This window comes from Gopherus flavomarginatus, chromosome 16 (assembly GCF_025201925.1).
Source record: "Gopherus flavomarginatus isolate rGopFla2 chromosome 16, rGopFla2.mat.asm, whole genome shotgun sequence".
Taxonomy (NCBI): Eukaryota; Metazoa; Chordata; order Testudines; family Testudinidae; genus Gopherus; species Gopherus flavomarginatus.
Genome location: NC_066632.1, coordinates 21727820 through 21753558, shown reverse-complemented (window position 1 = coordinate 21753558; position 25739 = coordinate 21727820). Strand labels below are relative to the sequence as shown.

At 50.0% G+C, this 25739-nt stretch overlaps 2 protein-coding genes across 4 annotated transcripts in view; both read left to right on the top strand.

The window, feature by feature from the left end:
- The window catches only part of PRR13 (proline rich 13), a 326900-nt gene that overhangs the window by 231698 nt on the left and 69463 nt on the right, over positions 1 to 25739 (top strand). The window lies entirely within an intron of this gene.
- SP1 (Sp1 transcription factor) overlaps positions 23275 to 25739 on the top strand; it is a 36467-nt gene continuing 34002 nt past the window's right edge. For 2 of the 3 annotated variants that reach the window (XR_007769895.1, XM_050925839.1), the window contains exon 1: positions 23276 to 23379. Coding sequence is in view for 2 of the 3 variants with exons in the window: in XM_050925839.1 (XP_050781796.1) it covers positions 23373 to 23379 (7 nt within the window). In the remaining variant the exon portion in view is untranslated. Of the gene's footprint in view, positions 23380 to 25739 lie in introns of all 3 variants that reach the window. The other variant, XM_050925840.1, reaches the window with a different exon arrangement.

Here is a 25739-nt window from a genome sequence, read left to right as displayed (position 1 = left end):
ATGGCAGTAGGCCTGTTTGATTCATGTCCACATGGGACATCTCAGTGTCTCTGTGCTGCAACCATTGGCCATGTGGAGCTTCTCTGCAACAATAGGGCTACAATACAGATATCACGGTTCCGCATCATGGGCTTCTTCCTCCTGGGCCAGGAGAGAATCCCCGTTAGGTGTTAGCAGTATAGAGCCTATGACACGCAATTGCACAGCTCTGACTCTAGTGGTTAGAGCAGGGGAATTGGAATCAAGACTACTAGGTTCTATTCTCAGTTCTGGGAGGGGAGAAGGGCCTAGAGGTTAGAGCAGGGGTGGGCTGGGAGTCAAGACTCCTGGGTTCTGTTCTCAGCCCTGGGAAAGGAGGAGGGTCTATTGGGTTAAAGCAGGAATGACTGGGAGTCAGGACTCCTGGGTTCTCTTCCCAGCATACTCAAGGGGGAGGGATCTAGTGGTCCAAGTCAAATGGGAGTCAGGATTCCTGGGTTCTATCTTTGCCTATGTCAGTGATTTGCTACGTTGCCTTGAGCAAGTCATGTGTAGAAAAGGGGTGACGACACCCACCTGCCAGGGGCCTGAGGCTGCAGGTCATTGCTGAGTTTGCATTGCTCCCTGGGGCTGCCCTGGTGCAGAGTCTGAGCAAACTGTGCAGACCGGGATGGTCACAGAGAGCCCCCGGGCAGCAGACTAGCTCACCAAAGTGCTATTGCCCACATGGCGATGGGGCTGTGCTAGAAGGAACTGCGGGGACTGCTCCCTGGGACGCACCGTGCAGTGCTGGTGTGGCCGTGGCACTAGGCGAAGGAATCAGCCAGGCTCCCGTTGGGTGAAGGCTGTGCCAAGCAAACCTATGTCTATCAGCAGTTTTCGCAGCCCATGTTGGCCTGGCAGCTGGCTGCTGTGGGTGGTCTGCAGGCCGCTCAGACCTCAGCCTGTGATTGCTCCGGCTTCCTGATCTCCAGCAAAACCCTCCCAGCCCGAGATGTAGAGGGCAGCAGCCTTGTGGTGAGGTCTCCCCTGAGACTCCCCAATCCTTGGGGGAGGGGAGCAGGTACTGGGCTGCAACCTTGGGGAGGAGGCCTTGTTCTATTCTTGGATGGGAGACTGCAAAAAGAGCACCCTATTTCTGCAGCATGGATCAGTTGGGGGAGGCTGTCTCCTCTGAGTCAGTCCCGTGCCCCAGTGGGATGCTAGGGGGCGCTGCGTTGTAGGGACCAGTGGGTGAATCAGTCGGGGGTGGTCTAGGGGACGCTATGTATTAGGGAGTGGGGTGGGTGATTCACTGGGGGGTGGTCTCCTCTCTGCTGAGTGCAGCGCTAATGCCCCAGCCTGGCACTAAAGGGCTTTGTCTTTCAGACGAGATCTCAAACCAAGGTCCCGACCATTAAAGGTCCTACAACTCTGCCCGCAAAAATCCGGGTGCGAGGCCAGAAGACCTAGCGAAATTCATACATGGCTAATTTCTGCCTCTCTAAATCCTCCTTGGGCTTTCAGCTGGACGCATGCTCCTTCTTCACATCCTGTCTTATGCTGCTGGGTGCTGTGGGCTGTTAAGTAGCTGAACTGGCCAAATGGGCATAATAATATTTTATTATTGTGGTAGCACCCAGAGGCCCCAAGCCCTCTGGGCCCCACTGGGCTAGGGGTTGTACACACACAGATCAAGAGAGAGTCCATGCCTGACACCCCCCTCTTTGGATCCACCTCTCCAAGTCCCTCTGCCTTCTCAGCTCTCCAGCCTAGCAGACATCGCCATATCTCCCTCTGCCATAGCTTTGGTCTTCACCCTGCCGCACCCCCTGGCTTGAAGTGGTTTCCATTAGACACAGGATTTACAGGTTGGTTCAACAGCTCTCAACATCCCCGCTATACAAATTGTTCCAGCCCCCCTGCACCCTGCTGCCACATGGGAGAAGACGCTGTACAAAGTGCATTATTGGATTTCAGGATCTGGCCCCCGACATCTCTTTGGACCCGGTTCTTGCTCCTGTGGTGGCTTCAGGGTTCGGAAATCTCCAGCTGGAACATGGGGGAACAGAAAGGATGCACTAATGGTTCAACACAGAAATGATCTGTCTAGCTGGTATTTCTAAGACACCTATCATTGTTGTAGCTAAGTTTCGGTGATCACTAGAGGACAGGACAGGACACCTGGGTTCTATTCTATCCCTGACTCACTGCATGACTTTGGCTCAGTTACAGACCCTCCCTGTGCCTCGGTTTCCCCATAATGAAACTGCCCTAGATATTGCGAACAAAGGTGCCGCTGAAGGCCAGAGTATTATTATTTATTAATGTCCCGGATCTTGTGATTAGATGGAGCAAATATATTTGCAGCAGTAAGTGACATTAGATGGGTAAAGAACATGGTTTTGCAGATGTTGTCCACTGGATGGCAGCAATGGCCCGTTCTCTGCCAGCCCCTGCACCAGGGGAAGCCTTTTTCTCTGTAATAGCAGCAAAGAATCCTGTGGCACCTTATAGACTAACAGACGTTTTGGAGCATGAGCTTTCGTGGGTGACTACCCACTTCGTCTGTTAGTCTATAAAGTGCCACAGGATTCTCTACTGCTTTTACAGATCCAGACTAACACGTTTACCCCTCTGATGCTTCCTCTGTAATGTCCTTCTCCGCAGCAACCCCAGATCTAGGCCAATCTCCAAATGCTGTTCAGCTCTCTCCACCTGCAGGTGTCGCTTCCTCCACAGTGTGCCTGTGGAAGCTCTTCTCCGTCCTATTATTAAGGCAGAGAGGCCATTGCAGACTGCAGCGTCAGGAAAATCCTTCTCCCTCTGTTTTTTAAATCCATGAATGCAAGCAGGATCTTGAAGATCTCCCCCTGCAGTGACCCGGCACGCCAAACTCACTTGCATTCTGGATTTGGCCCAGAGTCATTACACGAGCATGCTGCAATTAACCAACTTTCCAGCAAATTTGGCCTGCATTTCAAGTAATCCGGAGGCCCTGTGGGTTTCGATCAAGCCCAGGCCTGTATTTCTGGGGAGCTCAGAGGGCTTATGTTCATGGCTGGGCCTGGCCCTTGGTTCTCTGGCAAACAGATTCCAGAGAATACTAGTCTATTCTCTACAGGTGTTTATACCACGCTCATCATCCGGGGATCTGAACCCTTTCAGTGCTGCATTAAGCAACAGGATTGACAGCTGTCATCTGTTTGTTCCCTTTGATCTAACCAGCACAGGTAACAAGAGCAGAGAATATATGTGATGGTATTGGCTCCAGCCCAGGCTAGTGATCTAAATACAAACGCAGCATCCCTGGCAGGTTTGTACTCAGGTGGCGATAGGGTGACCAGACAGCAAGTGTGAAAAATCAGGACAGGAGGTGGGGGAGTAATAGAAGCCTGGGAGCCGCGATCGGCCAGACCTGCGGACAGGGCAGGTAAACACACCGATCCAGCCCAACAGGGGCTTTCTCTATACAAGCGGCGACCCCTGTTTGAGAAACCCTGACCCCTGTTTGAGAAACCCTGTTCTAAGGCGATTTAAGATACGTCGACTTCAGCTATGCTATTCTCATAGCTGAAGTTACGTATCTTAGATCGACATCCCTCCACCCCCCTGTATAGACCAGGCCTAAGACGTCACAAGTACTCCTCACTGGTTTTGTTCTAATCATGTTAGTTGCTCTCTGTTAGCTAATTCTGTCTGCAACACCACTTACCACTTCGGGCTTGTCTACACTGAAAATGCTGCAGCGGTGCAGCTGCGCCACTGTAGTGCTTCAATGTAGACACTACCTATGCCAACAGGAGGGGTTCTCCTGTCTATGTAGATAATCCACCTCCCAGAGAGGCGGTAGCTAGGTCAACGGGCGATTCTCCTGTCAACCCAGTGCTGTCTACACCAGGGCTTAGGTCGGTTGAACTGCTTTGCTCAGAGGTGTGGTTCTTTCACGCCCCTGAGCGACATAGTTATACCAACCTTAGGCAGTGTCTATGCTCTAGGCACACAGCTGCACAGCTGCAGCGCTGGAGCTATGCCACTGGAATGCAGATACTTGCCACAGCGATGGAAGGGATGTTTTCATCGCTGTAAAAAAGCTGCATCCTCAAGAGGCAGTAACTAGGTTGATGGAAGAATTCTTCCATCAACATGATGGTGTCTGTACCGGGGTTTATATGGGCTTAACTATTTTTGTCTGGCCCGGTCTACACCTCAAACTTGGGTTGACTTAGCTATATTACCTAGGGTGTGCAAGAAAGCTTTCTGTCATTGTAGCAAGTGTCTACAATACTGTATGTCACTACAGCATCTATCATAGAATGTCAGGGTTGGAAGGGACCTCAGGATATCATTTAGTACAACCCTCTGCTCAAAACAGGACCAATCCCCAGACAAATTTTTGCCCCAGTCCCTAAATGACCCCCTCAAGGATTGAACTCACAACCCAGGGCTTAGCAGGCCAATGCTCAAGCTACTAAGCTATCTCTCTCCCATTGGTCTAATGCATAAGGCATTGGCCTCCTAAGCCAGAGCTATATTTGGTTTCAAGTCCCACCTGGGGTGAAAAAACATCTCTAAGTATAGACATACCCTATGGGGCATGAATTTTTCACACCTCTGAGCAATGTTGCTTGGTCGACCTAAGTTTTAGGTGTAGACCAAGCCCTTGTGTAGATGCAGTTTAATGCCATTAAAACCATGCTTGCTGGTTGAGCTCCACCCCAGCTCCTTCCCAGTTACTCCCTGCCCAAGTTTCACGCTGCCATGAGGGGTCAGGTCAAACACCATAGCCATAGTCTGGTACCAGGCCTGAGAAAGAGGAAGTGAAACTGACTTGAAATGCTGGAGGAAATGAAACTGACTAGCCTGTTTTGCTCTCTCAGAATAGGTGAAGTGCAGCTATTCTCTGTGTGGTAATAATCCAAAGTGTTATTACAATACCTGATGGCCCTGATTCACTATCTATCTGTCCCCATACACCTCCTCTATCTATCTCTCTATCACACAAGTTAAAGATTATGGGGGAGCCTAATCTTTACTTTGGCCTGCTAACTTGTGACAACTACAAACTGCCTTGTCTTCACTAGGGTTTTACCTTGAGTTAATGTAACATGGGTAGGATCCAATGTGGGACCTCTGGAGCTTAGCGTATGAGCCTCTACCACATGAGCTAAAAGCCTGCTAGCTAAGGCAGTAGAGCAGACTTTAACTCTCTAAGTGGTCTTGGTGCTACTAGATGGGACAGAACACCACACCCAGAACTGTGTGGTTTACGTTAAGATCACACCTTTTTTCCCCCTTGGTAAAGACATGGCCTTAAAGGGCTTGTCTACACAGAAAGTTAACCAACTATAAGGTAGGGTGTGAATTTTAAGTACTATCATTATATTGATATAACTCCCCTTATGACACTCTTATTCCAGTATAAGGCCATGTCTACACTACAAAATTATGTCCTCCCAACTTATGTCAGCATCCAGCCACAGCAGTTATGAAATCGCGTGTGTGCACACACTTGGCTCCTGGTGTCAGCTGTGCGCATCCTCACCAGGAGGACTTGTATCAATTGTATTGTCAGTACGGGGCATTGTGGGATAGCTCCTGAAAGCTAGGAGCAGCCAATATTAGCAATGCAGTGTGTACACTGACATTGTGTCAGCCTAATTACGTCGACCATGACTCTATACCAGTCAGGGAGGTGGTGTTACTAAATCAGCGTAGAGAGGCACTTATGTCGGCTGGAGCCAAATTTAAGTGAAGACACTTCCACAGCTAGGTTGATGCAAGGCAGCTTACGTCAACCTAACCATGTAGAATACACCAGGCCAAAGAGGGCCATTGTCTGGATTAGTTTATGTTGCATTATTTTGGAATAAGGGTGTCCACATGGGAAGCTATACCAGTATAACTATAGTGGTTTAATTATACCAGTATACCAATATAATTACACTGCTCTAACTTACCATGTAGATGAGCCCGTGGGCTGGGCTTATGGAGGTTAGACCTTTGATCACTTCATGCTATACTCACCTAGATTTCTGTAAGGCACTTGACTGGATACCAAAGGACATTTGAATCTAAAAACTGAATCACCACAAAATTAACACGGCACACATTAAATGGATTCGAAAGTTGCTAACAGACAGATCTCAACATGTAATCGTAAAGAGAGAATTGTTATTGAGTGGTTGCGTTTCTAGTGAGGTCCCGTGGGGATTGCTTTTGGGCCCTACGCTATTAAACATTTTTAACAATGACCTGGAAGAAAACATAAAATCATCGCTGATAAAGTTTGCAGCTGACACAAAAACTGGGAGAGGGATAAATAACGAAGAGGACATGTCACTGATACAGCGCCAACTGGGTCACTTGGTAAACTGGGCACAAGCAAACAATATTCATTTTAATACGGCTAAATGTAAAGTTCTCCATCTCGGATCGAAGAATGGAGGTCTTGCTTAGAGGATGGGGACTCTATCCTGGGTGATGGAAAAAGATTTGGAAGTCATGGTGGCTAAGGAGCTGAGCACGAGTTCGCAGCATGACACTGTTGGCCAAAAGGGCTAATGCAATCCTGGGGTGCATCAATAGGGGAATCTTGAACGGGAAGGAGTAGAAATGTTATTTTACCTCAGGATTTGGGACTTGTGCAACCACTGCTGGAATCCTGTGTCCACTGCTAGTGTCCCCTATTCAAGATGGATGTTGATATATTAGAGAGGGTTCAGAGAAGAGCCACGGAAATGATTAAAGGATTAGAAAACCTGCCTTACAGTGATAGACTCAAGGAGCTCAGTTTATTTGGTTTAACAGAGAGAAGATTAAGAGGTACTTACATGAGTAACAAATATTTGATAATGGAGTCAGCAATCAATGAGACGAAGGTCTAACAAGATCCAGTGGCTGGAAGTTGGAGCGAGACAAATCCATATTAAAATAAGACGCACGTTTTTAACCATGAGGGTAATTAACTCATGGAATAATTTACCAAGGGTTGTTGATCCTCCAGCACTGGCAATTTTAACATAAAGATTGGATGTTTTTCTAAAAGATCTGCTCTAGGGATTATTTTGAGGCAGGTCTCTGGCCTGTTATACAGGAAGTCAGACTAGGTGATCACAATGGTCCCTTCTGGGCTTGGAATTTATGAATCTATGAACCTTGTTCCAAAAATCTTGCAACCTGTGCAGATTGTTCCCATATTATATATCGATTGTCTCCACCCCACCCTGCCCCCAGCTCTCTTGGCCTAGTCTAAGGTCTACAGAAGTTATTACTGAAGACCATTCTGTTCAACAATAGCACAAGGAGTTACTTAAGGATGCAGATGAGAATTGGATGGTTTATGGGGGTGGAAGTGGGATAAACCTTAGGGATAAGATTTCCAGCAGTGACATGTAATTGCAGGAGAGGGGCTGGTTTTCAGCGAGGCCCAACTTGAAGGAGATGATTCTCAGGAAGTGCTGGACATCCACCCTCTGAAAATCAGGCCCCTTTTAGGAGACTCATGTGGGGCCCCTAAAATCACTGGCTTCCATCTCTAGGCTGTTCATTGACATCTAGCCCAGATGTCTAGAATGACTGAAGGTTTTTGCCATCTGAAGATTAACAGCTTATGAGAAAGGAGTTTGTGTGTGTGTGCGTAGCAGGGGGATTCTCATTTGCTAGAGGCACAAGTATCCATATTGCATTACCCACTAGCCCAGTGATCACTACGTAACCCTCTGTTGAATGATCTCAGCAGCCAGGCCAAGAATTGAATAGATCATGGAGACTGGACTCCGTTAGGTCAGGGACAAAGTTTACAGACAGGAGGAGGCGTGTGTCTGGTGGTGGGACGGAAGTTTGTGGGACATCTGCCCATACTGGTGGAATCAGATGCCTTTTGCTCTCCAATCTGGCATGTTGCACCAGTGCTAAATTCATTTTAAAAACATAAGGCAGATTGGGGTCCCCCCCTTGTTAAATATTGGCATGAAGACCTGGTCTGGAGGAGGATCCGGTCCTTGGCGCCATTGTATTCTCAGCATGTAAACTATAAATTAAGAATCTCTGTTTTGGCCACGACACACGTGTCTCTATCTAGCAGAGGCCAGGCGCCGCCATCGTTTCCACCTCTAGGGAGTGTCAGATGGGAGCTCCAGGACGCTCCAGCTTTTGAAGAGCACTGTCTGATCTTCAGATAAGGCCAAAGGGGGCTGGGGCAGGAGGGAGATGAAACAGACAACTCTAGAGATCAAAGGATGGCAAGATAGCAGCCTAAAATCCGGAGAGAGGCTCAAGGAAGGCCCAAGAGGATGTCGTCTCTGGTTTAAAGGGGTGATGCAAAACCACATTCGAACTAACTCAGCACAGACACAGGATTTAGGAGGGGAACTGAAAAGCTTCAGAGCCAAACTCCTCTGAGCAGACTGTGCTTCTCGTTCATGCCCTCGCCCGAAATTGGCCTCCTTTTTCTGCCCTCGCAAGCTACTGTTAGGATTTTGATTATGGTCCACTCGAGCATCCCCCAACACAGTAGGCACCCCGTTGTGCTGGGGGCTGCCCAGTGATACTCCCTGCCCCCAAAGAGCTTGGAGGCAACCAAGACAGATAAAGGGTGGGAGGAGGAGGGGAAATAAGCAAAGAAGAGCACCAAGATTTCCTGATTCCCCATCCAAGGGCATACTCCTCCCAAGAACACTGCGCTCTCAGCTGTTTAATTCACAGCATCACAGGCTCCGTTGAGACCATTTCAATGTCTAGATGCAGCTAGGCGCTTAGATGCCCAAACAGCCTAAATGCAGAAGCGCCTGCAATGATCTGTGCCTGCACTTTAAAGGTACTAAAAGGGAGCATTCGTAGAAGCCCCTTTCTGGGGTGCTGAATGGCTCAGTGGCTGAAAAGTGGTGTAGGGCCAGGGGTTCACAAGACAAATTATTTGGTGGCCTCAGCATGCAGCCACCAACTCTTGCTGGTGGCTGCTCTCACGCTTTCCCCTAAAATATTGAGGTAGCTTTAGGAAAAACAAATAAATATGCACTTACACGTGTCCAAATCATTGTCATTTATTATTTGCATTAGTAAGTCTCTTGTGAAAAGCGATATTAACAAACATACAACTATCATTTTTTTCGCAGCAGAATTACTCAGCCCTAGCAAGTCTGGGGACAAATTAAGCCCTGAATGGGAGCCAGGGGAGGCAGTGAGGGGGCCAAAAGTGATATGGGTGGGTGGCCGGGGGAGGCAGTATGAGGCTGTGGCCGGAGGACAGAGCTGAAGCCATGCGGCTGGAGCCTGGGGCCCAGCACTGCACAGCCGGAGCCCGGGGCTAGAGCCTGAAGCCCCACGGCCAGAGCCTGCTGCCTACTGCCCCAGGGCTGAAGTCCAAAGCCTGAGCCCCACTGCCCGTGGGAAGGTGGGAACACAGTGGCTGCCTGCTCCTCCAGCGTTGTGCCCCTGGTGTCTCCAGAGCTGGGCAGGACCCAACCCCTGCTGGCAGCCCCAGCAACCAACACCAAGGTGGTGCATCCAGGAGCACCAGGGAGGGGGAGGGCTGTTGCTTTGCTCCTCTGCCCCCTCTCCCCCAAAATCAGAGCCCAGGAGGTTCTGGCCCCAAGAAAAGCCCCTGGTGGCTGCATGCGGCCATGGTGGCAGCATTTGAGAAATGCTGGTTTAGGATGCTGTCATAACTATAAAGGGAAGTGTAACAGCCCTCCTGTGTACAATACTATAAAATCCCTCCTGGCCAGAGGCACCCAGGAGCGGCGCCAGGGTTTCTGGCGCCCTAGGCAGAATTAGGGGGGCGGCATTTTGTGCGCTCCCCATGGGGCACAAGTGAGCTTCCGGTTCCGCTCCCATCACGCCGCCGAAGAAGGACCCTCCACCGAAATGTCGCACGCAACAGCGGCAATCATTGAGCTGCTCAATTGCCTGCTGCTGTTTTCTGTGGCACTTCGGCAGAAGGTCCTTCTTCAGCGGCGCGATGGGAGCGGAACTGGAAGCTCCCGTGCGCCCCGTGGGGAGCGCACAAAATGCCACCCCCTGAATCCTGGTGCCCTAGGCAACCGCCTAGGGTCACCTAATGGAAGCGCCGGTCCTGGAGGCACCAAAATCTTTTTACCTGTAAAGGGTTAAGAAGCTCAGGTAACCTGGCTGACAGCTGACCTAAAGGACCAATAAGGGGACAAGATACTTTCAAATACTGGGGGAGAGGGGGAGGCTTTTGTTTGTGCTTTTTGTTTTGGGGGTTGTTTGCTCTTGGGACTAAGAGGGACCGGACATCAATCCATGCTCTCCAAATCTTTCTGAACAAGTCTCTCATATTTCAAATTTGTAAGTAATAGCCAGGCAAGATCTATTAGTTTATCTTTGTTTTTCTCAACTTGTGAATGTTCCTTTGCTAGAGGGAAGTTTATCCCTGTTTTGCTGTAACTTTGAAGCTAAGGCTAGAGGCGGTTCCTCTGGCTGTTTGAATCTGATTACCCTGTAAAGTTATTCTCCATCCTGATTTTACAGAGATGATTTTTACCTTTTCTTTTTAATAAAACCCTTCTTTTAAGAACCTGACTGATTTTTCCATTGTCCAAAGAGCCAGGGGTTTGGGTCTTTGATCACCTTGTAACCAATTGGTTAGGATATTATTCTCAAGCCTCCCTAGGAAAGGGGGTGTAAGGACTTGGGGGGATATTTTGGGGGAAGAGGAACTCCAAGTGGTCCTTTTCCTGTTTCTTGTTAAATCACTTGGTGGTGGCAGAGTACCAGGTTTTAACCTAAGCTGGTAGAAATAAGCTTAGGGGTTATCTCATACAGGTCCCCACATCTGTACCCTAGAGTTCAGAATGGGGAAGGAACCCTGACAGGTGCCTCATGCAGGGCCGGCTCTAGCCATTTCACCACCCCAAGCACGGCAGCGTGCTGCGGGGAGTGCTCTGCCGCTCGCCGGTCCCGCGGCTCCGGTGGACCTCCCGCAGGCGTGTCTGCGAATGCTCCACCAGAGCTGCAGGGCCAGCGGACCCTCCGCAGGCACACCTGCGGGAGGTCCACCACAGCTGCCTGCCGCCCTCTTGGCAACCGGCAGAGCGCCCCCCACGGCATGCCGCTCCAAGCACGCACTTGGCGCGCTGGGGCCTGGAGCCGGCCCTGGCCTCATGCTTAAGTTGCTCATTTGAAACCAACCCTGGTTTAAAATGACTTGTACCAGCTGATGGGAGTCTGGTGGCTCAGGGCTGGATCCAGTTCACTGGGCTGGGTATCTGCACCACAGTCAGCAGAGAAGCCAAGGAGTGTATGAGGCCCAGAAAGACTCTCTCTCTATGTCTAGATGGGATCACTGGTGGTTGTGGGGGGAGGGCTGTTGGAGGAGGGGAACTTGCAGTGCCCAGACTGAACCTGCAGTGTGGCTGGAGGGATGACTCCAATGATGTCAATCCAGCACTTTTCACAAGTGTGACATGCTCTTAAAAATACAGGCAAAGAAACAGATGTTAGTGTGAAAGTATTGCCTGATGCTTAGAGCAGGAGAATGGCTCGGCAGACTTCTTGGCTCTATTCCCAGTTCTCAGATGGGGTCTATTGTCTAGAATGGAGGGGCTGTAAGCATTAGGACTCCTAGGCTCCGTTCCTAGGGAGTGGGATCTAGTGTGTGGTGAGGTGGCTGCAGATCAGGACTCTTAGGTTCCATTCCCAGTTGTGGGAAGGAAAATGGGTCTAGTGTTTAATAATACCTAGCGCTTATATACCACTTTTCATTCATAGAGCTAACAAAATAAAAGCACTTTACCACATTTGCCCCATTTTACAGAAACCGGGTGAGGCCAACTGAGTGGCAATTCTTCAACAATAACAAAACCCTTCAAAAACAGACTCCAACATGAAACTGCAGAACTGGAATTAATTTGCACACTGGACACCATGACATTAGGCCTGAATAAAGACTGGGAGTGGTTGAGTCATTACAAAACCTAAACCTAATTTCCCCCATACTAATTTCCCCCTTCTGTTACTCACACCTTCTTGTCAACCCTCATTACCACTACAAAAGTTATTTTTCCTCCCTGGTACCCTACTGTTAATTGAATTGTCTCATTAGACTGACTTCACAGTTGGTAAGACAACTCCCATCTTTTCATGTATTTATACCTGTGCCTGTATTTTCCACTCCATGCATCTGATGAAGTGGGTTCTAGCCCACAAAAGCTTATGCCCAAATAAATGTGTTAGTCTCTAAGGTGCCACAAGGACTCCTCGTTGTTGAGGCTAAGAAGTGACTTCCTTATGGTGACCACACAGAGCAACAAATAGAACCCACAGTTCCCGAGCCCCAGATTAGTGCTCTATTCTCCAGTAGGCTACACTGACTGGTTAGAGGAAGGTGGATGGACATCAGGACTCCGGATTCTATCCCCACTTCCAGAATGGGGACTGAGATCTAGCACCAGCTGGGACAAGGCATCAGGACTTCTGGGTTTGATTCCTGGCACTGCCTTGCTTAAAGCTACCTTTGGCCCCACTCCTTTGCTGTGCCTCCTATGAGACACAGCACCAGATCTGCCCTCCTGTTGCTGACTCAGGGCACAAAGGCTGTGGGGGGGAGGTGCGCCTTTCTTTCAAGGTGGGCAAAGGGAGAGAGGGACAGTTGTGGTGGGGGAGAAAGGTGTAGGGTGACCAGATGTCCTGTTTTTAAAGGGACAGTCCTGATTTTTGGGACTTCTTCTTATACAGGTACCTATTACCCCCTACCCCCTGTGTCGTTTTTTCACAGTTGCTATCTGGTCACCAGAGAAAGGGGAAGCCTGCGGAGAATGGGAGAAACGGATTCAGCAAAGTTCACTGCTTCCCGTGTGGCAAAGCCAGCATGGAAAGAGGGTGACTTGGGTGGGGGGCAGGGATGTTGCTCTCTAATCCGCCCCCCACCCTGTCTAAAGCAATGTCCCCATACCGCAATGGGAGGAATGCTCAGCTACAGGCTGGGGAGATACCATCCCCCACACCCACTCCCTGTGGGGAGGAGATAAGGCTGTGTGGAAGGCTGGTGCTTCTGTCTAACCCCTCCCTGCTGTCTGCTAATCTAGATGACTAGCTGGGTGAGTCACCATCCACTGCACACAGTGTGTGTGGGTGTGGTGAGGAGGCTCAGGGAAGGGAGTGGGGGCTGCACATCAAAACTTCCTGAATTCTGAGCCTATGTGTGGGAGGGGAGAGGTGGCTAATGGTTGGAGTGGGAAACTGTGGCCCTGCTGTGTGCCTCAGTTTCCCCACAGGGCAAATAATACATAAGAGGCGAGTGTGATGCTTGACAAAATCTTGGCTGTAATGTGCTCAGGGGACCCTCAGATGAGAAAAAACAAGAGTAATTGTGGCACCTGAGAGACTAACAAATTTATTTGCGCTTTGGTGGGCTACAGCCACGGATGAGATTCACTAGAGCAGAATTATCGTGGAGCCTGCTTCCTGTGAGGCTGGAGGTCAGACCTGCGAATGGCTGTGGCTCAACTCAGCAAAACACAAGGCCAGCCTCTGCGGTTTGCTGCCCAAGAACATTCCCTGTCTGGATTTTGGTGGTGGCGGTGAGAGCAGCAGGAGGGGTTGCAAAACCCCCCACCACTTCTTGCAGAAAAAGACTATTAACTAGCAGCTGCTCAGAATAGCTGGGGCCACCCAGCAGCTGGGTGTCTGTCTGTGCAGCGTCTCTGAGGGCAAGTCAGAGCAGCTCAGCCTAGAAGCCACACCCTGGCTGGCTGGGGTTTCAGGCATGCCTCACAGAGGTTTGCTTATAAAGCTGAATCCAGCCCTGGGCCAACCCCCTGCTTGCCAGCCCAGCCCCAAGGGCTGGCCCAGTCCCCACAGGGAGGGGAAAGAGGATGAGAACTGGCAGCTTCACATGGCTTTGTTGTCTTTCTTTTGTGGCTTAGTAGGATCAACCCACTGAACCGGGTTTTAAAGGCACAGGCCATCTTTTCAAACCCCAGTGAAGGATTGCTACAGTTCAGCTCCCTGGGTCATGGTTGTTAGGAACATAGATTCATCATAGATTCCAAGTTCAGAAGGTTCCATTGTGGTCATCTACTGTGACCAGGACCGGCGCTAGGGGTTTGAGCGCCCTAGGCGGACGGCAATTTCGCTGCCCCGCACGCTGGTCCCGCGGCTCCGCTGGAGCTGCCGCAGTGATGCCTGCGGGGGGTCCACCGGAGCAGCGTGAGCAGCCGACCGTCCGCAGTAACGACTGCGGCAGCTCCACCGGAGCCACGGAGCACCGGACCCTCCGCAGGAACCACTGTGGCAGCTCCACTGGAGCCGCCTGCCGCCCCCTCCGGCAAAACGGGGCCCACCATTTATTCTGGCGCCCTAGGCGATTGCCTAGGCAGCCTAAATGGTAGCGCCGGCCCTGAGTGTGACCTGTATAAGACAGGCCGTAGAGCCTCCCCAGAAAATTTCTAAGGCAAATCTTTTAGAAAAACATCCAATCTTGATTGAAAGCATGGCTTGTACTCATGTAACTGTGATATCAAATATAACAACACCTAGCTTTTGTCTATTGCTTTTCTTCTGTTCTCGAAGTGCTTTACAAAGGAGGGTGGTATCATTATCCCCATTTTACAGGAGGGGAAACTGAGGCACAGAGAGGCAAAGTGAGCCAGCAGACCAGTAGCAGAATCCAGGTGTTCTGCTTCCCAGTCAAGTGTGCTATCCATTAGTAAACTCTGCCTCCCATACTATGCTGGCTAGCATGTCTGCAGGGCTGCCTTCTAGTGGATGCAGAAGGGTGGCAGGATGGGAGACTGGGCTGGGATTCAGGAGATTTGCATTCAGTTCCTTGTTCAACCGCAGGCTGATCTAGTTCAGGTGGTACAACTTTTGTACGTGTACCAGGCCAAAGAGTGGGGGGAAGGGAGGAATTAAGGCACAGAGAGAGGTCATACAGCAGGTCATCGGTACAGCTAGGAAAAGAACCCAGGTCTCTTGAGTCTCCATTAGCTTCTTTTGGTGGCATTATTCAAAGAAGTACTATTATCCCTATTTTACAATTGGGGAATGAGAGAGTAGGGGCCATATTTTCAAAAGATCTCAGCTTCTGTTCAGGCATTTAATTTAAGTGGCCATATTTGTCCACCATAGAAGAGCTGGGAGTAGAACCTATGCCTCTAATATGGTGAATCAAAACCCACCCCCTTAGCTGCACCGACACAATCTACCAAACCTCCCTGGGGAAAAAAAAATAGTATATGATCAGGTTGCTAAAGGCTGTATTCTAATTCATATGCACAAAGGGGGCAGAGTTAAGGTTAGAGGGACAACCTTAATTTTGGCATTTGCTAATTATTGAGTGTTTAACTTTGCAAACTTAATGGTTCTGAACAAGTTTTTTGTTGTTGTTGTATGAGACAAGGTAGGTGAGGTAATATCTTTTATTGGTCCAACTTCTGTTGCTAAAAGAGACACGCTTCATAGAGTTCTTCAAGTTTTCACGGGAGGATTGTATGTAAGATATACGCATATCCATGAACACATCAGCAACTTTCACCAAAACTTTCAAATGTACTTTAAAAATGTGAGGCCTTGTGAAAAGAGTGCCAAATCCCTTAGGCCAAAGCAACACTAGAAACTTTTGCCAGCATAACCATGTTGGTTAGGGGTATGGCTTTTTTGCCACATTGCAATACTAGTGTAGACATGGTTATACCTGCATAAAAGTGCTTTTGCTGGTATAGCTTATTTTGCTCACTGAACCAGTATAAGCTATACTGGCAAAAGCACTTTTTGCTGGTATAAACTGTCTCTCCATCAGGAGAGTCTGCTGGTATAGCTATAGCAGTATGTCCTCAGGCAGCTTTGAAAAACTCAGTCTTAATAAATAAAGCCACCTAGCCCTTGCTGCCTGGAGGCAATTTGTCTCTCTGTTCTGTAGAGAGGGGGAAACTGAGGCATGGACTGGTCATGACTTACCCAGTAAGTCAATGGTGAAGCTGCGGAGAGGATGTGGGTTTCGTGACCCCCAGTTCTGTTTTTTAACCACATCCTTCCTTCCCTCTGTGATAATGATTTAATGTGAGGAGAGGGAGGTTATTTAACTCTGCAAACCCTCGGGATATGGTTGGTATGACAGATGCTCTACAGAATGAAGCTGCATTGTAATAAATAGCTAGGCATCCCAATGGCTCATGGGCTGCAGAATGGGAAAATAAAACTTCTTTGAGGCAATCCAAGGTAGGAAATCCAGACTCTAAATCTGGACCTCTCTGGTGCTATAGGCCATTGTGTTTGGCTATTAAATAAAAGCCTGGTGGTTTGAGAGCATGCAGCAATGTCAGAGCCTTGGGTTTTTGTTTGGAAGGCAATATTGTCTAGTGGTTAGAAGGACTAAGGCTATATCTACCTGCAGCTAATTAGCCCCTGCTCAGCCAGCCCCAATCAGGTGAAATGGATTGGGGCTGGGGAGAAGCCTGGTGCCTGGCCTCTGAATGGGCTGCACCTGTGGGCCTGCAGGCTCAAGGGCCATAAAGGCTGGCTGGCAGCCAGAGGAAGTGGGGAAGAGAACAGCCAGAGGCATGGCAGTTTCGAGACGGAGACGGAGACGGAGACGGAGACGGAGACGGAGACGGAGACGGAGACGGAGACGGAGACGGAGACGGAGACGGAGACGGAGACGGAGACGGAGACGGAGACCTGTAAAGAGAATCACTGGTGGTGGGAACTGTGTGTGAATAAAAAGCCATGGGTGCTGCATCCAGGAGGCTCAGAGTGCTTTGTTGAGACAGCAGGGAGCTGCAGCAAGGGGGGCTGAGGAAGAGACCCGGTTACACTACACTACAGCCTACGTTGGCATAATTTATGTTGCTTAGGGATGAGAAAAAAACAACCCTCCTGACAAGGGCATCGGGGCCTTCCCAAAAGTGGGCAGCTGGGGGCTGGCTTCCCCACTGGCTTCACACTGGCCTGGCCATGGGGTGAAGTCTGGGTGGGGGGGAAGGAGAGGGAGAAGGGAAGGGGGCAGGGTCCACCCCAGCAAAAAGGGAACAGGCTAGGTCCCCCTGGTTCTGGCACCCCTGCCCCCGAGCAACATAAATTACATCAGGTGTAGGCAATCTATGCCACAAGTGCCAAAGGCGGTACGTGAGCTGATTTTCAGTGGCACTCACACTGCCCAGGTCCTGGCCACCAGTCCGCGGGGCTCTGCCTTTTAATTTAATTTTAAATGAAGCTTCTTAAACATTTTAAAAACCTTATTTACTTTACATACACCATACTTTAGTTATATGTTGTAGACTTCTAGAAAGAGACTTTCTAAAAACGTTCAAATGTATTAGTGGCACGCAAAACCTTACATTAGAGTGAATAAATGAAGACTCACCACTTCTGAAAGGTTGCCGACTCCTTAATTACACCGACATAAGCAGTCATGTGCACAGCACTATGTTGGCAGGAGAGCCTCTCCTAAAATACCAATCCACATTCTCTAAGAAGATGGTAGCCACTAGCACTTTGTCCTCCAGTCTATAGCTGTGAAATTAAAGTCTCCCATAATCACACAATGCCCAGTAGTATTTATTTCATTAAAAACATTAAAGAGGTTTCTATCCATATCCAGATCGGATCCTGCTGGTGGTCTGTAGCACACCCCAAGCACTACCCTAGGGGAGGCTCTAGTAGCTTTCTCCCCCCAAAGTGATTTTGGCCCAAACAGATTCTGTCTTATTCATTCCATCACTTCTAATTTCTTTACAGTCTACCTCGTCATTAATATATAATGCTACTCTATCACCTTTGCCTTTATTTCTGTCTTTCCTGAACAGGTCAGACCCTTCAAAACCTGTACTACAGTCATGACTACTATTCCACCAGGTTTCTGGTATCCCTATAATATCTGGTTTCACTTCCTGCACCAGTAGTTCTAGTTCCTCCATTTTGTTACCCAGGCTCCTTGCATTGGTGTACAAACATCTTAATTGTTGCTGCTTGGCTTCACCCACATTCCTTGCCTAATTGAGTACAGTCATTCTACTGCCTATCTGACTGGTATCAGCACTATGCTTCCTCTTAATGTCCATTCGCATTGTCCACTGCTGTTCCTTTCTCCATTGCCATTTCCTTTCTTACTGGATTTTCCTCCCTCTCAATGTTAAAATCCAGTGTAGAGATTACCTGAGCATCTCCCAACCGTCTTCCCAGAATTTCTAGCTGAAAGCTCTTTTAATAAGTTGTGCCAGCTTCCATCCCAGAAGCCTATTTCCTTAAGTGGAGTCCATCTCATGAGAACAGTCCTCTGTCCATGAATGCCTCCCAGTGGTCAAACATCCCACCAAAGCCCTCCTTAGAGGACCATTGCCTGGGATATCTGTTGATCAAAATAATCTTATCTTCCCTTTGTTCTCATCTTGTAGGGACAGGCAGAATCCCACTGAAGATCACCTGAGCCTCCATTTCCTTAAGTGTCTTCCCCAGCCTGGCATAGTCTCCCTTAATACGTTCAAATCTCTCCTTAAAACTTCCCTCTATTGTGAACCCTCCAGAACACAATAGCTAGATGTCTGGTGTGCTCTGACCACTGCTTATTAAAATTACCATCATCCTTGCAGTTGCACTGAGCACTTCCCATATGATTGTTGTATCCACCTGTTGTCTCTCATCTTATATTGTAAGCTCTTCGGGGCAGGCACCATGTTTTTGTTATGGGTATGTACAGTGTCTAGCACAACAGAGGCCTGATCCCTGATTGGGGCCTCCTGCCACCCCAGTAATACAAATAATAAGAACTAGTTTGACTTTTTACTTGTACTGGATCGTTGTACTTTAAAAACCCGTCGGCGGTATTTTAATCACTAAAGCTGTGGCAATCTCTTGGCTGGGACACACTGTTATTGGTCTTTTGCTGCTCTCTGATCTCCGGGAGTGAAAAAAACAAAAAACAGTTCTGTCTGAGGTAGAGTGAGGTCATATTTAGTGACGGCAGAATTTTCCAGCTGCTGAGAGAAAGGAAAAAAAAGGCAAACAGCAGTCGCTCTTAAGAGAGTCAGTCGAGAAACACTGAGAGGGATCAGAGCAGGATTTTGACCTCTGATCCTTTGGTCTCAATGAAATCTTCAAAATCAACAAGAAGCGAATGTTTCACTTCATCTCATCAGCATCAGGAAACCTTACCATGAACTGCTGCAGAACTGTTCCATTCATTTAAAGGGATTGTACTTATGCTGTGGCCACTGGCCGAGTGCACCAGACTTATTTGTATTTGTCATCCTGGCACAAACAATAAAAGACATCAAATTGTCTGCAAACCTTGCCATTTTCAGCCACCTCCACTTTTTATGTTGGTGTATTGCATTTCCACTATACACAAGAGCAGCAGCGTTCTAGTTTATGACTGGTGTCTGTAGGCAGTACACAATAAGAATTGTGAAAGCATTGAGGACAACTGCAGCAAACTGCTGCCGGTCAAGCAACAGCAACAGCAAAAGTGTCTTTATGCCCCTACCTTGGGCCCATTCATCTCAGCTAGGGATGAACTCTACCCATTCAGCATCTCATTCGTTCAAAGAGGTGTCATTTTGACTGTAGTTGGGCCCAATGACTGCCACAATATTAGGATAAATCAAGAAACAACATACAATTGGGAAGGCAGTGCAGTAATTCATCCCTGGTGGAACTCCAGCTTCATTGCTGGATGTGAGGGAGATTCCCAAACCTGAGCCATTCTTTTTAGGTGACAAATCTTAGGAACTGTCCCAGATTGAGGTATCATTAGAGGAGATTTTGGAACAAATTGATAAATTAAACAGCAATAAGTCACCAGACCAGATGGTATTCACCTAGGAGTTTTGAAGGAACTCAAATGTGAAATTGCAGAACTACCAACAAGTCTGTAACCTATCATTTAAATCAGCTTCTGTGCCAGATGACTGGAGGATAGCTAATGTGACACCAATTTTTTAAAAGGGCTCCAGAGATGACCCTGGCAATTACAGGCCAGTAAACCTGACTTCAGTACCGGGCAAACTGGTTGAAACTATAATCAAGAACAATATTGTTAGACATATAGATGAACATAATTTGTTGAGGAAGAGTCCACATGGTTTTAGTAAAGGGAAATCATGCCTCACCAATCTACTAGAATTATTTGAGGAGGTCAACAAGCATATGGACCAAAGGGATCCAGTGGATATAATGTACTTAGATTTTCAGAAAGCCTTTGACAAGGTCCCTAATCAAAGGCTCTTAAGCAAAGTAAGCTGTCATGGAGTAAGAGGGAAGGTGCTCTCATGGATTGGTAACTGGTTAAAAAATAGGAAACAAAGTATAAATGATCAGTTCAGAATGGAGAGAGGTATATAGTGACGTTCTCCAGGGATCTGTTCTGGGTCCAGTCCTATCAAACATATTAATGACTTGTCTGGAAAAAGGGGTAAACAGTGAGGTGGCTAAATTTGCAGATGACACAAAATTACTAAAGATAGTTAAGACCCAGGCAGACAGCGAAGAGCTACAAGAGGATCTCTCAGAACTGGGTGACTGGGCAACAAAATGGCAGGTGAAATGTACTGTTGATAAATGCAAAATAATGCACATTGGAAAGCATAATCCCCACTATACATATAAAATGATGGGGTCTAAATTAGCTGTTACCACTCAAGAAAGAGATCTTGGAGTCATTATGGATAGTTCTCTGAAAACATCCACTCAACGTGCAGCGTAGGGTGACCAGATAGCAAGTGTGAAAAATCGGGACGGGGGTGGCGGTTAATAGGTGTCTATGTAAGAAAAAGCTCAAAAAATCGGGACTGTCCCTATAAAATCGAGACATCTGGTCACCCTAGGGCAGCAGCAGTCAAAACAGAGAACAGAATGCTGGGAATAATTAAGAAAGGGATAGGTAATAGCACAGAAAATATTATGTTGTCTCTATATAAATCCATGGTATGCTAACATCTTGAATACTGTGTGCAGATGTGGTCGCCCCATCTCAGAAAAGATATATTGGAATTGGAAAAGGTTCAGAAAAGGACAACAAAAATGATTAGGGGTATGGAACAGCATCCATATGAGGAGAGATTAATAAGACTGGGACTTTTCAGCTTGGAAGAGACAGCTAAGGGGAGATATGATTGAGTTCTATAAAATCATGACTGGTGTAGAGAAAGTAGATAAGGAAGTGTTGCTTACTACTTCTCATAACGCAAGAACTAGGGGTCACCAAATGAAATTAATAGGCAGCGGGTTTAAAACAAATAAAATAAAGTATTTCTTTACACACCGCACAGTCAACCCGTGGAACTCCTTGCCAGGGGATGTTGTGAAGGCCAAGACCATAACAGGGTTCAAAAAAGAACTAGATAAGTTATTAGCCAGGATGGGCAGGAATGGTGTACCTAGCCTCTGTTTACCAGAAGCTGGGAATGAATGACAAAGGCCAAGAAAAAGAAGACAACTTTTATTATTTTGAAGCCATCTAATGATTTTTGGAGCCTGAGTCGTGATTTTTGAATGGCTCATGGGCAGGTTGGTCGGAAAGAACATCTCTTCCATTCTCACACAGCGCTGGGCCTGGCCTTCCAGTGAGGCCTGGCAGGGAGAACATTGTCAACACTAAGGTAGGCCCAGACCTTCAGAGAACTCTTGGTGGCAGCGTTTTAGGGGATACAGGAGATGTGGTGACAACTCAGGAAACACCACAGTGTTTCGGGGCGGCAGGGAGTGGTGCGGAGAGAATTTCAGGGGGATGCACAGGCATCTAGGAGAAACACATAAGCATCTTGGGAGAACATGGAGTGGATGTCTTGGGGGGACATCTGTGTCTCAGACGTTCATGCTGACATGACAGGGTCTCAATGTGTTGTTGGTATCTTGACGAGAGGTGTGCAATGTGACATCTCAGAATAACACGTGTACGTCCTGGGGCGCCATGGAAGGGCTCTCAAAAACACTGCAATTAGGGTGACCAGATGTCCCGATTTTATAGGGACAGTCTCCATAGTTGGGCTTTTTCTTATATAGGCGCCTATTACCCCCCCACCCCGTCCTGATTTTTTCACTCTTACTATCTGGTCCCTCGGCCTAACTACGAAGTCCTGTGATAATGTCTTGGGGTGACATGTGTCAGCCCTGAGACGTGTGCAGTAGCCCCAGTGGGATAGGGAGGGCTCCCCATCATGGGGTGCTGTGAGATTTGGGGGTGACCAGGCTGTGTGCCGGGGTGATGTGTCTGTATCCTGGGGACGGCCACACTGACACGCTGGAGGCACCTGCTAGCAGGAGACAAACTCAGGGAGACGTGTTGTGTGTTATGGGGGAGGTGCTGCCATGACGGGACCTCGCGCTGACACGTGTTGCTCTGATGGGGTCCCAGCGGGGGGGCGGCACGTGCCATGGTGACGGAGGCTGAGGGGAAGGGGCTGCTGACAGGGCGCGAGGCGTGTGTCGTGACTGGGCTGGGGGCTCCGCGGGGGGCACAGGTCCCGGGGGGCCCGCGCTGCTGTGAGCGGGCCGGGCCGGGCGCCCCACGCCGCTGGCGCAAACCGTGCGCACGAGCGGGGCGGCTCCTCTCCTCAATGGGGGCGGGGACAGCCGCGCGGAGCTCAGCCTAAAATGGCGCCTTTTCAGCCACATTCCCCAGCACCGGCCAACCGAACCCGCCCTCCAGGGGTTCAACCGAACCCTTTACAGCCGCCCGCACGCACTTCCCATAGGTCGATTTCGGTCTGCTCTCCTTCCTCATTGGCTCTCATACCTTGCCTGGCATCCTGCCCGATCGCTGATTGGCCTCTCTACATGTCAAACTCTAAGCCCGCTTTCTCCCGTCTTTCACATTATTGATAGCTCATTGGTGTTGTCTCGCGTCAATTGAATTTTAGTCCCGCCTTCCCCACAAAGCTAACGTCTTCCAAGCCCGCCTAACGGACAATTGGTCATGTTGCACGTCAATCACGATTTCGTTCCATGCTCGCCAAGCCTCTCCCGTACGGGGTTTCCTGAGGAGGCTGCATGATCGCTGATTGGCCATCTGTCACGTCAGTTGTTCTTTTGCCTCATCCTTCGTCCCTCCCTTCGCGCTGTTGGTGTTCTGGTTTCCTATTGGCCACAGCCTCCGTCAGTTCCTCCCGCTGCCCTCCCTCATTGGGCGGAGCCGCGAAGGGGGCGTATCCTAGGGCCGGGGCTTTTCGTGGACTGCTACCACTCCCTCTTAGGATCCGCCTGGTTTTCCATTAGCCATGCAACCTGTCATCCGCCATTAGTCCCGCCCACAGGGTGCCTCCTTGCCTCCTGATTGGGCAGGGCCGAGTCGGGAGGCGTGTCTCAGGGCTGGGGCCGTGTCGCACAGCTCCCCCAGTCCCTCCCTCGCCAGCCCTTTGGCGGTCACCGGCGGGGTTAGGCTGCCTCGTCAGCGAGTCGGACTCCCCCGCCCCTCCCCCCGCCCCGAGAGCGACTTGGGCTCGCCCCCCGCAGCGACCATGAGCGGTAAGGACGGCACCACCCCGGCCCCGGGGGACGCGAGTCCGGCCGACTCCGACGGGCCGGCCCGGCCCCGCCCCGCCCCAGCCAGCCCCCACCCCCGGGCCGAGGGCACCTGGGAGGGGAGGGACGCGGGGGAGGGGATCCCTCGGGGGGTGGGACCCGGGGGGAGGGGGCTCGAGACGGGGGAGGATCCCGGGGGTGGGGGCCGGGGAGGGCCAGGATCCCCGGAGGGAGGGGAACTGTCGTGGGGGCGGTCCCGGGAGGGATTGGTACCTGAGCCCGGGGGAAGGGAGAAACCTCGTGCGGGAGGTCACGAGAGAAGGGGGCTCGAGATGGGGGAGGATCCCGGGGGAGGGGGGGACCTTTGTACCCTCGTGGGGTGGGTCACCGGGGGAGGGGGTAAAAATCGGGAGGGGGCCAGTCCTTCGTGGGGGTGGATCTCGCAGGGGATGGGAATCCCTCGTGGGGGTGGATCTCGCAGGGGATGGGAGCCCTCGTGGGGGTGAATCTCGCAGGGGATGGGAGCCCTCGTGGGGGACGGGAATCCCTCGTGGGGGTGGATCTCGCAGGGGATGGGAATCCCTCGTGGGGGTGGATCTCGCAGGGACTGGGAGCCCTCGTGGGGGTGAATCTCGCAGGGGATGGGAGCCCTACTGAGGGATGGGAATCCCTCGTGGGGGTGGATCTCGCAGGGACTGGGAGCCCTCGTGGGGGTGAATCTCGCAGGGGATGGGAGCCCTACTGAGGGATGGGAATCCCTCGTGGGGGTGGATCTCGCAGGGACTGGGAGCCCTCGTGGGGGTGAATCTCGCAGGGGATGGGAGCCCTCGTGGGGGACGGGAATCCCTCGTGGGGGTGGATCTCGCAGGGATTGGGAGCCCTTGTGGGGGACGGGAATCCCTCGTGGGGGTGGATCTCGCAGGGGATGGGAGCCCTCGTGGGGGACGGGAATCCCTCGTGGGGGTGGATCTCACAGGGACTGGGAGCCCTTGTGGGGGATGGGAATCCCTCATGGGGGTGGATCTCGCAGGGACTGGGAGCCCTCCTGGGGGAAGGACCTTAAGGGAAGCAGAATCCTTAAGGGGTGAATCCCTGGGGGAGGAGGTAAGGATCCCCGAGGAGGGGGAGAAGAGGCTTTTGAGGGAGGACCTGGGGGGGGGGGGACTCTCATGGGGTGGGTCTTCTGGGGGGAAGTTGTCATGGGGGAGGGCTCTTGGATGGAGTGTGGGGGGGAAGATCCCAGTGGGAAGGGGGAGTCCTTGTGGGGAGGTGTGCAAGTGGGGTGAGATCTCCAGGAGTGCTGGAGTGAAGATCTCTGGTGGATGGATCTTGGTGGGGGTGGATCTAATGGGGAACCCTGGTGGGGGAGGTCCTGGACAGAGGAGGAGTTTGTGTGTGGTGGCTCCCATAGGGAGAGGAACCAGGATCCTGAGGAAGAGCCCTCATGGGGAGGGAGCCTGGGAGGAGATGGCCAGGGATCCTGGTGGGAATAATCCTGGGGGAAGGCACCTGGAAGTGGGGAGGGAGGATCTCAGGGAAGGGAGTGGAACCTGTGTGAGGGTGAATCTTACATGGAGCTTTTGTGAAATGGCCCCGGGGGGGGGTAGGATTCTAGGGGAGAGGGGGGATCCCTTATGTGATGGAGCCTATGAAGAAGGGGACTGGGATCCTGTTCCTGGGGTCATGGGGGAAGAGGCAAGGGGAACTGGAGAACGCTCATGGGGTAGTCCTGGCAGGAGGGATAGCCCCTGTGGAGGATCTAGGGGGAGGGGAGAACCACTGTGGGATGGATTCTGGTGGGGGAGGGGGACAGGAACTTGGGGGAGAAGAGAGGCCTAGTGGGGCAGGATCCTGGTGGGGAGGGGGCAGGATCCTAGGGCAGTGGTTCTGAACCTTTCCAGATTACTGTACCCCTTTCAGGAGTCTGATTTGTCTTGCATACCCATAAGTTCACCTCATTTAAAAACTACTTGCTTACAAAATCAGACATAAAAATACAAAAATGGCCCTGCCCACTATTACTGAAAAATTGCTTATATTTTAGTTTTTACCATATTTATAAAATAAATCAATTGGAATATAAATATTATACTTACGTTTCAGTGTATAGTACAAAGTTTGGCAACCTTTTAGAAGTGCTGGGCCAAGTCTTCATTTATTCACTCTAATTTAAGGTTTCGTGTGCCAGTAATACATTTTAATGTTTTTAGAAGGTCTCTTTCTATAACTCTATAATATATAAACTAAAATACTGTTGTATGTAAAGTAAATGAGGTTTTAAAAATGTTTAAGAAGCTTCATTTAAAATTAAATTAAAATGCAGAGCTCCCTGGACCAGTGGCCAGGACCCGGGCAGTGTGAGT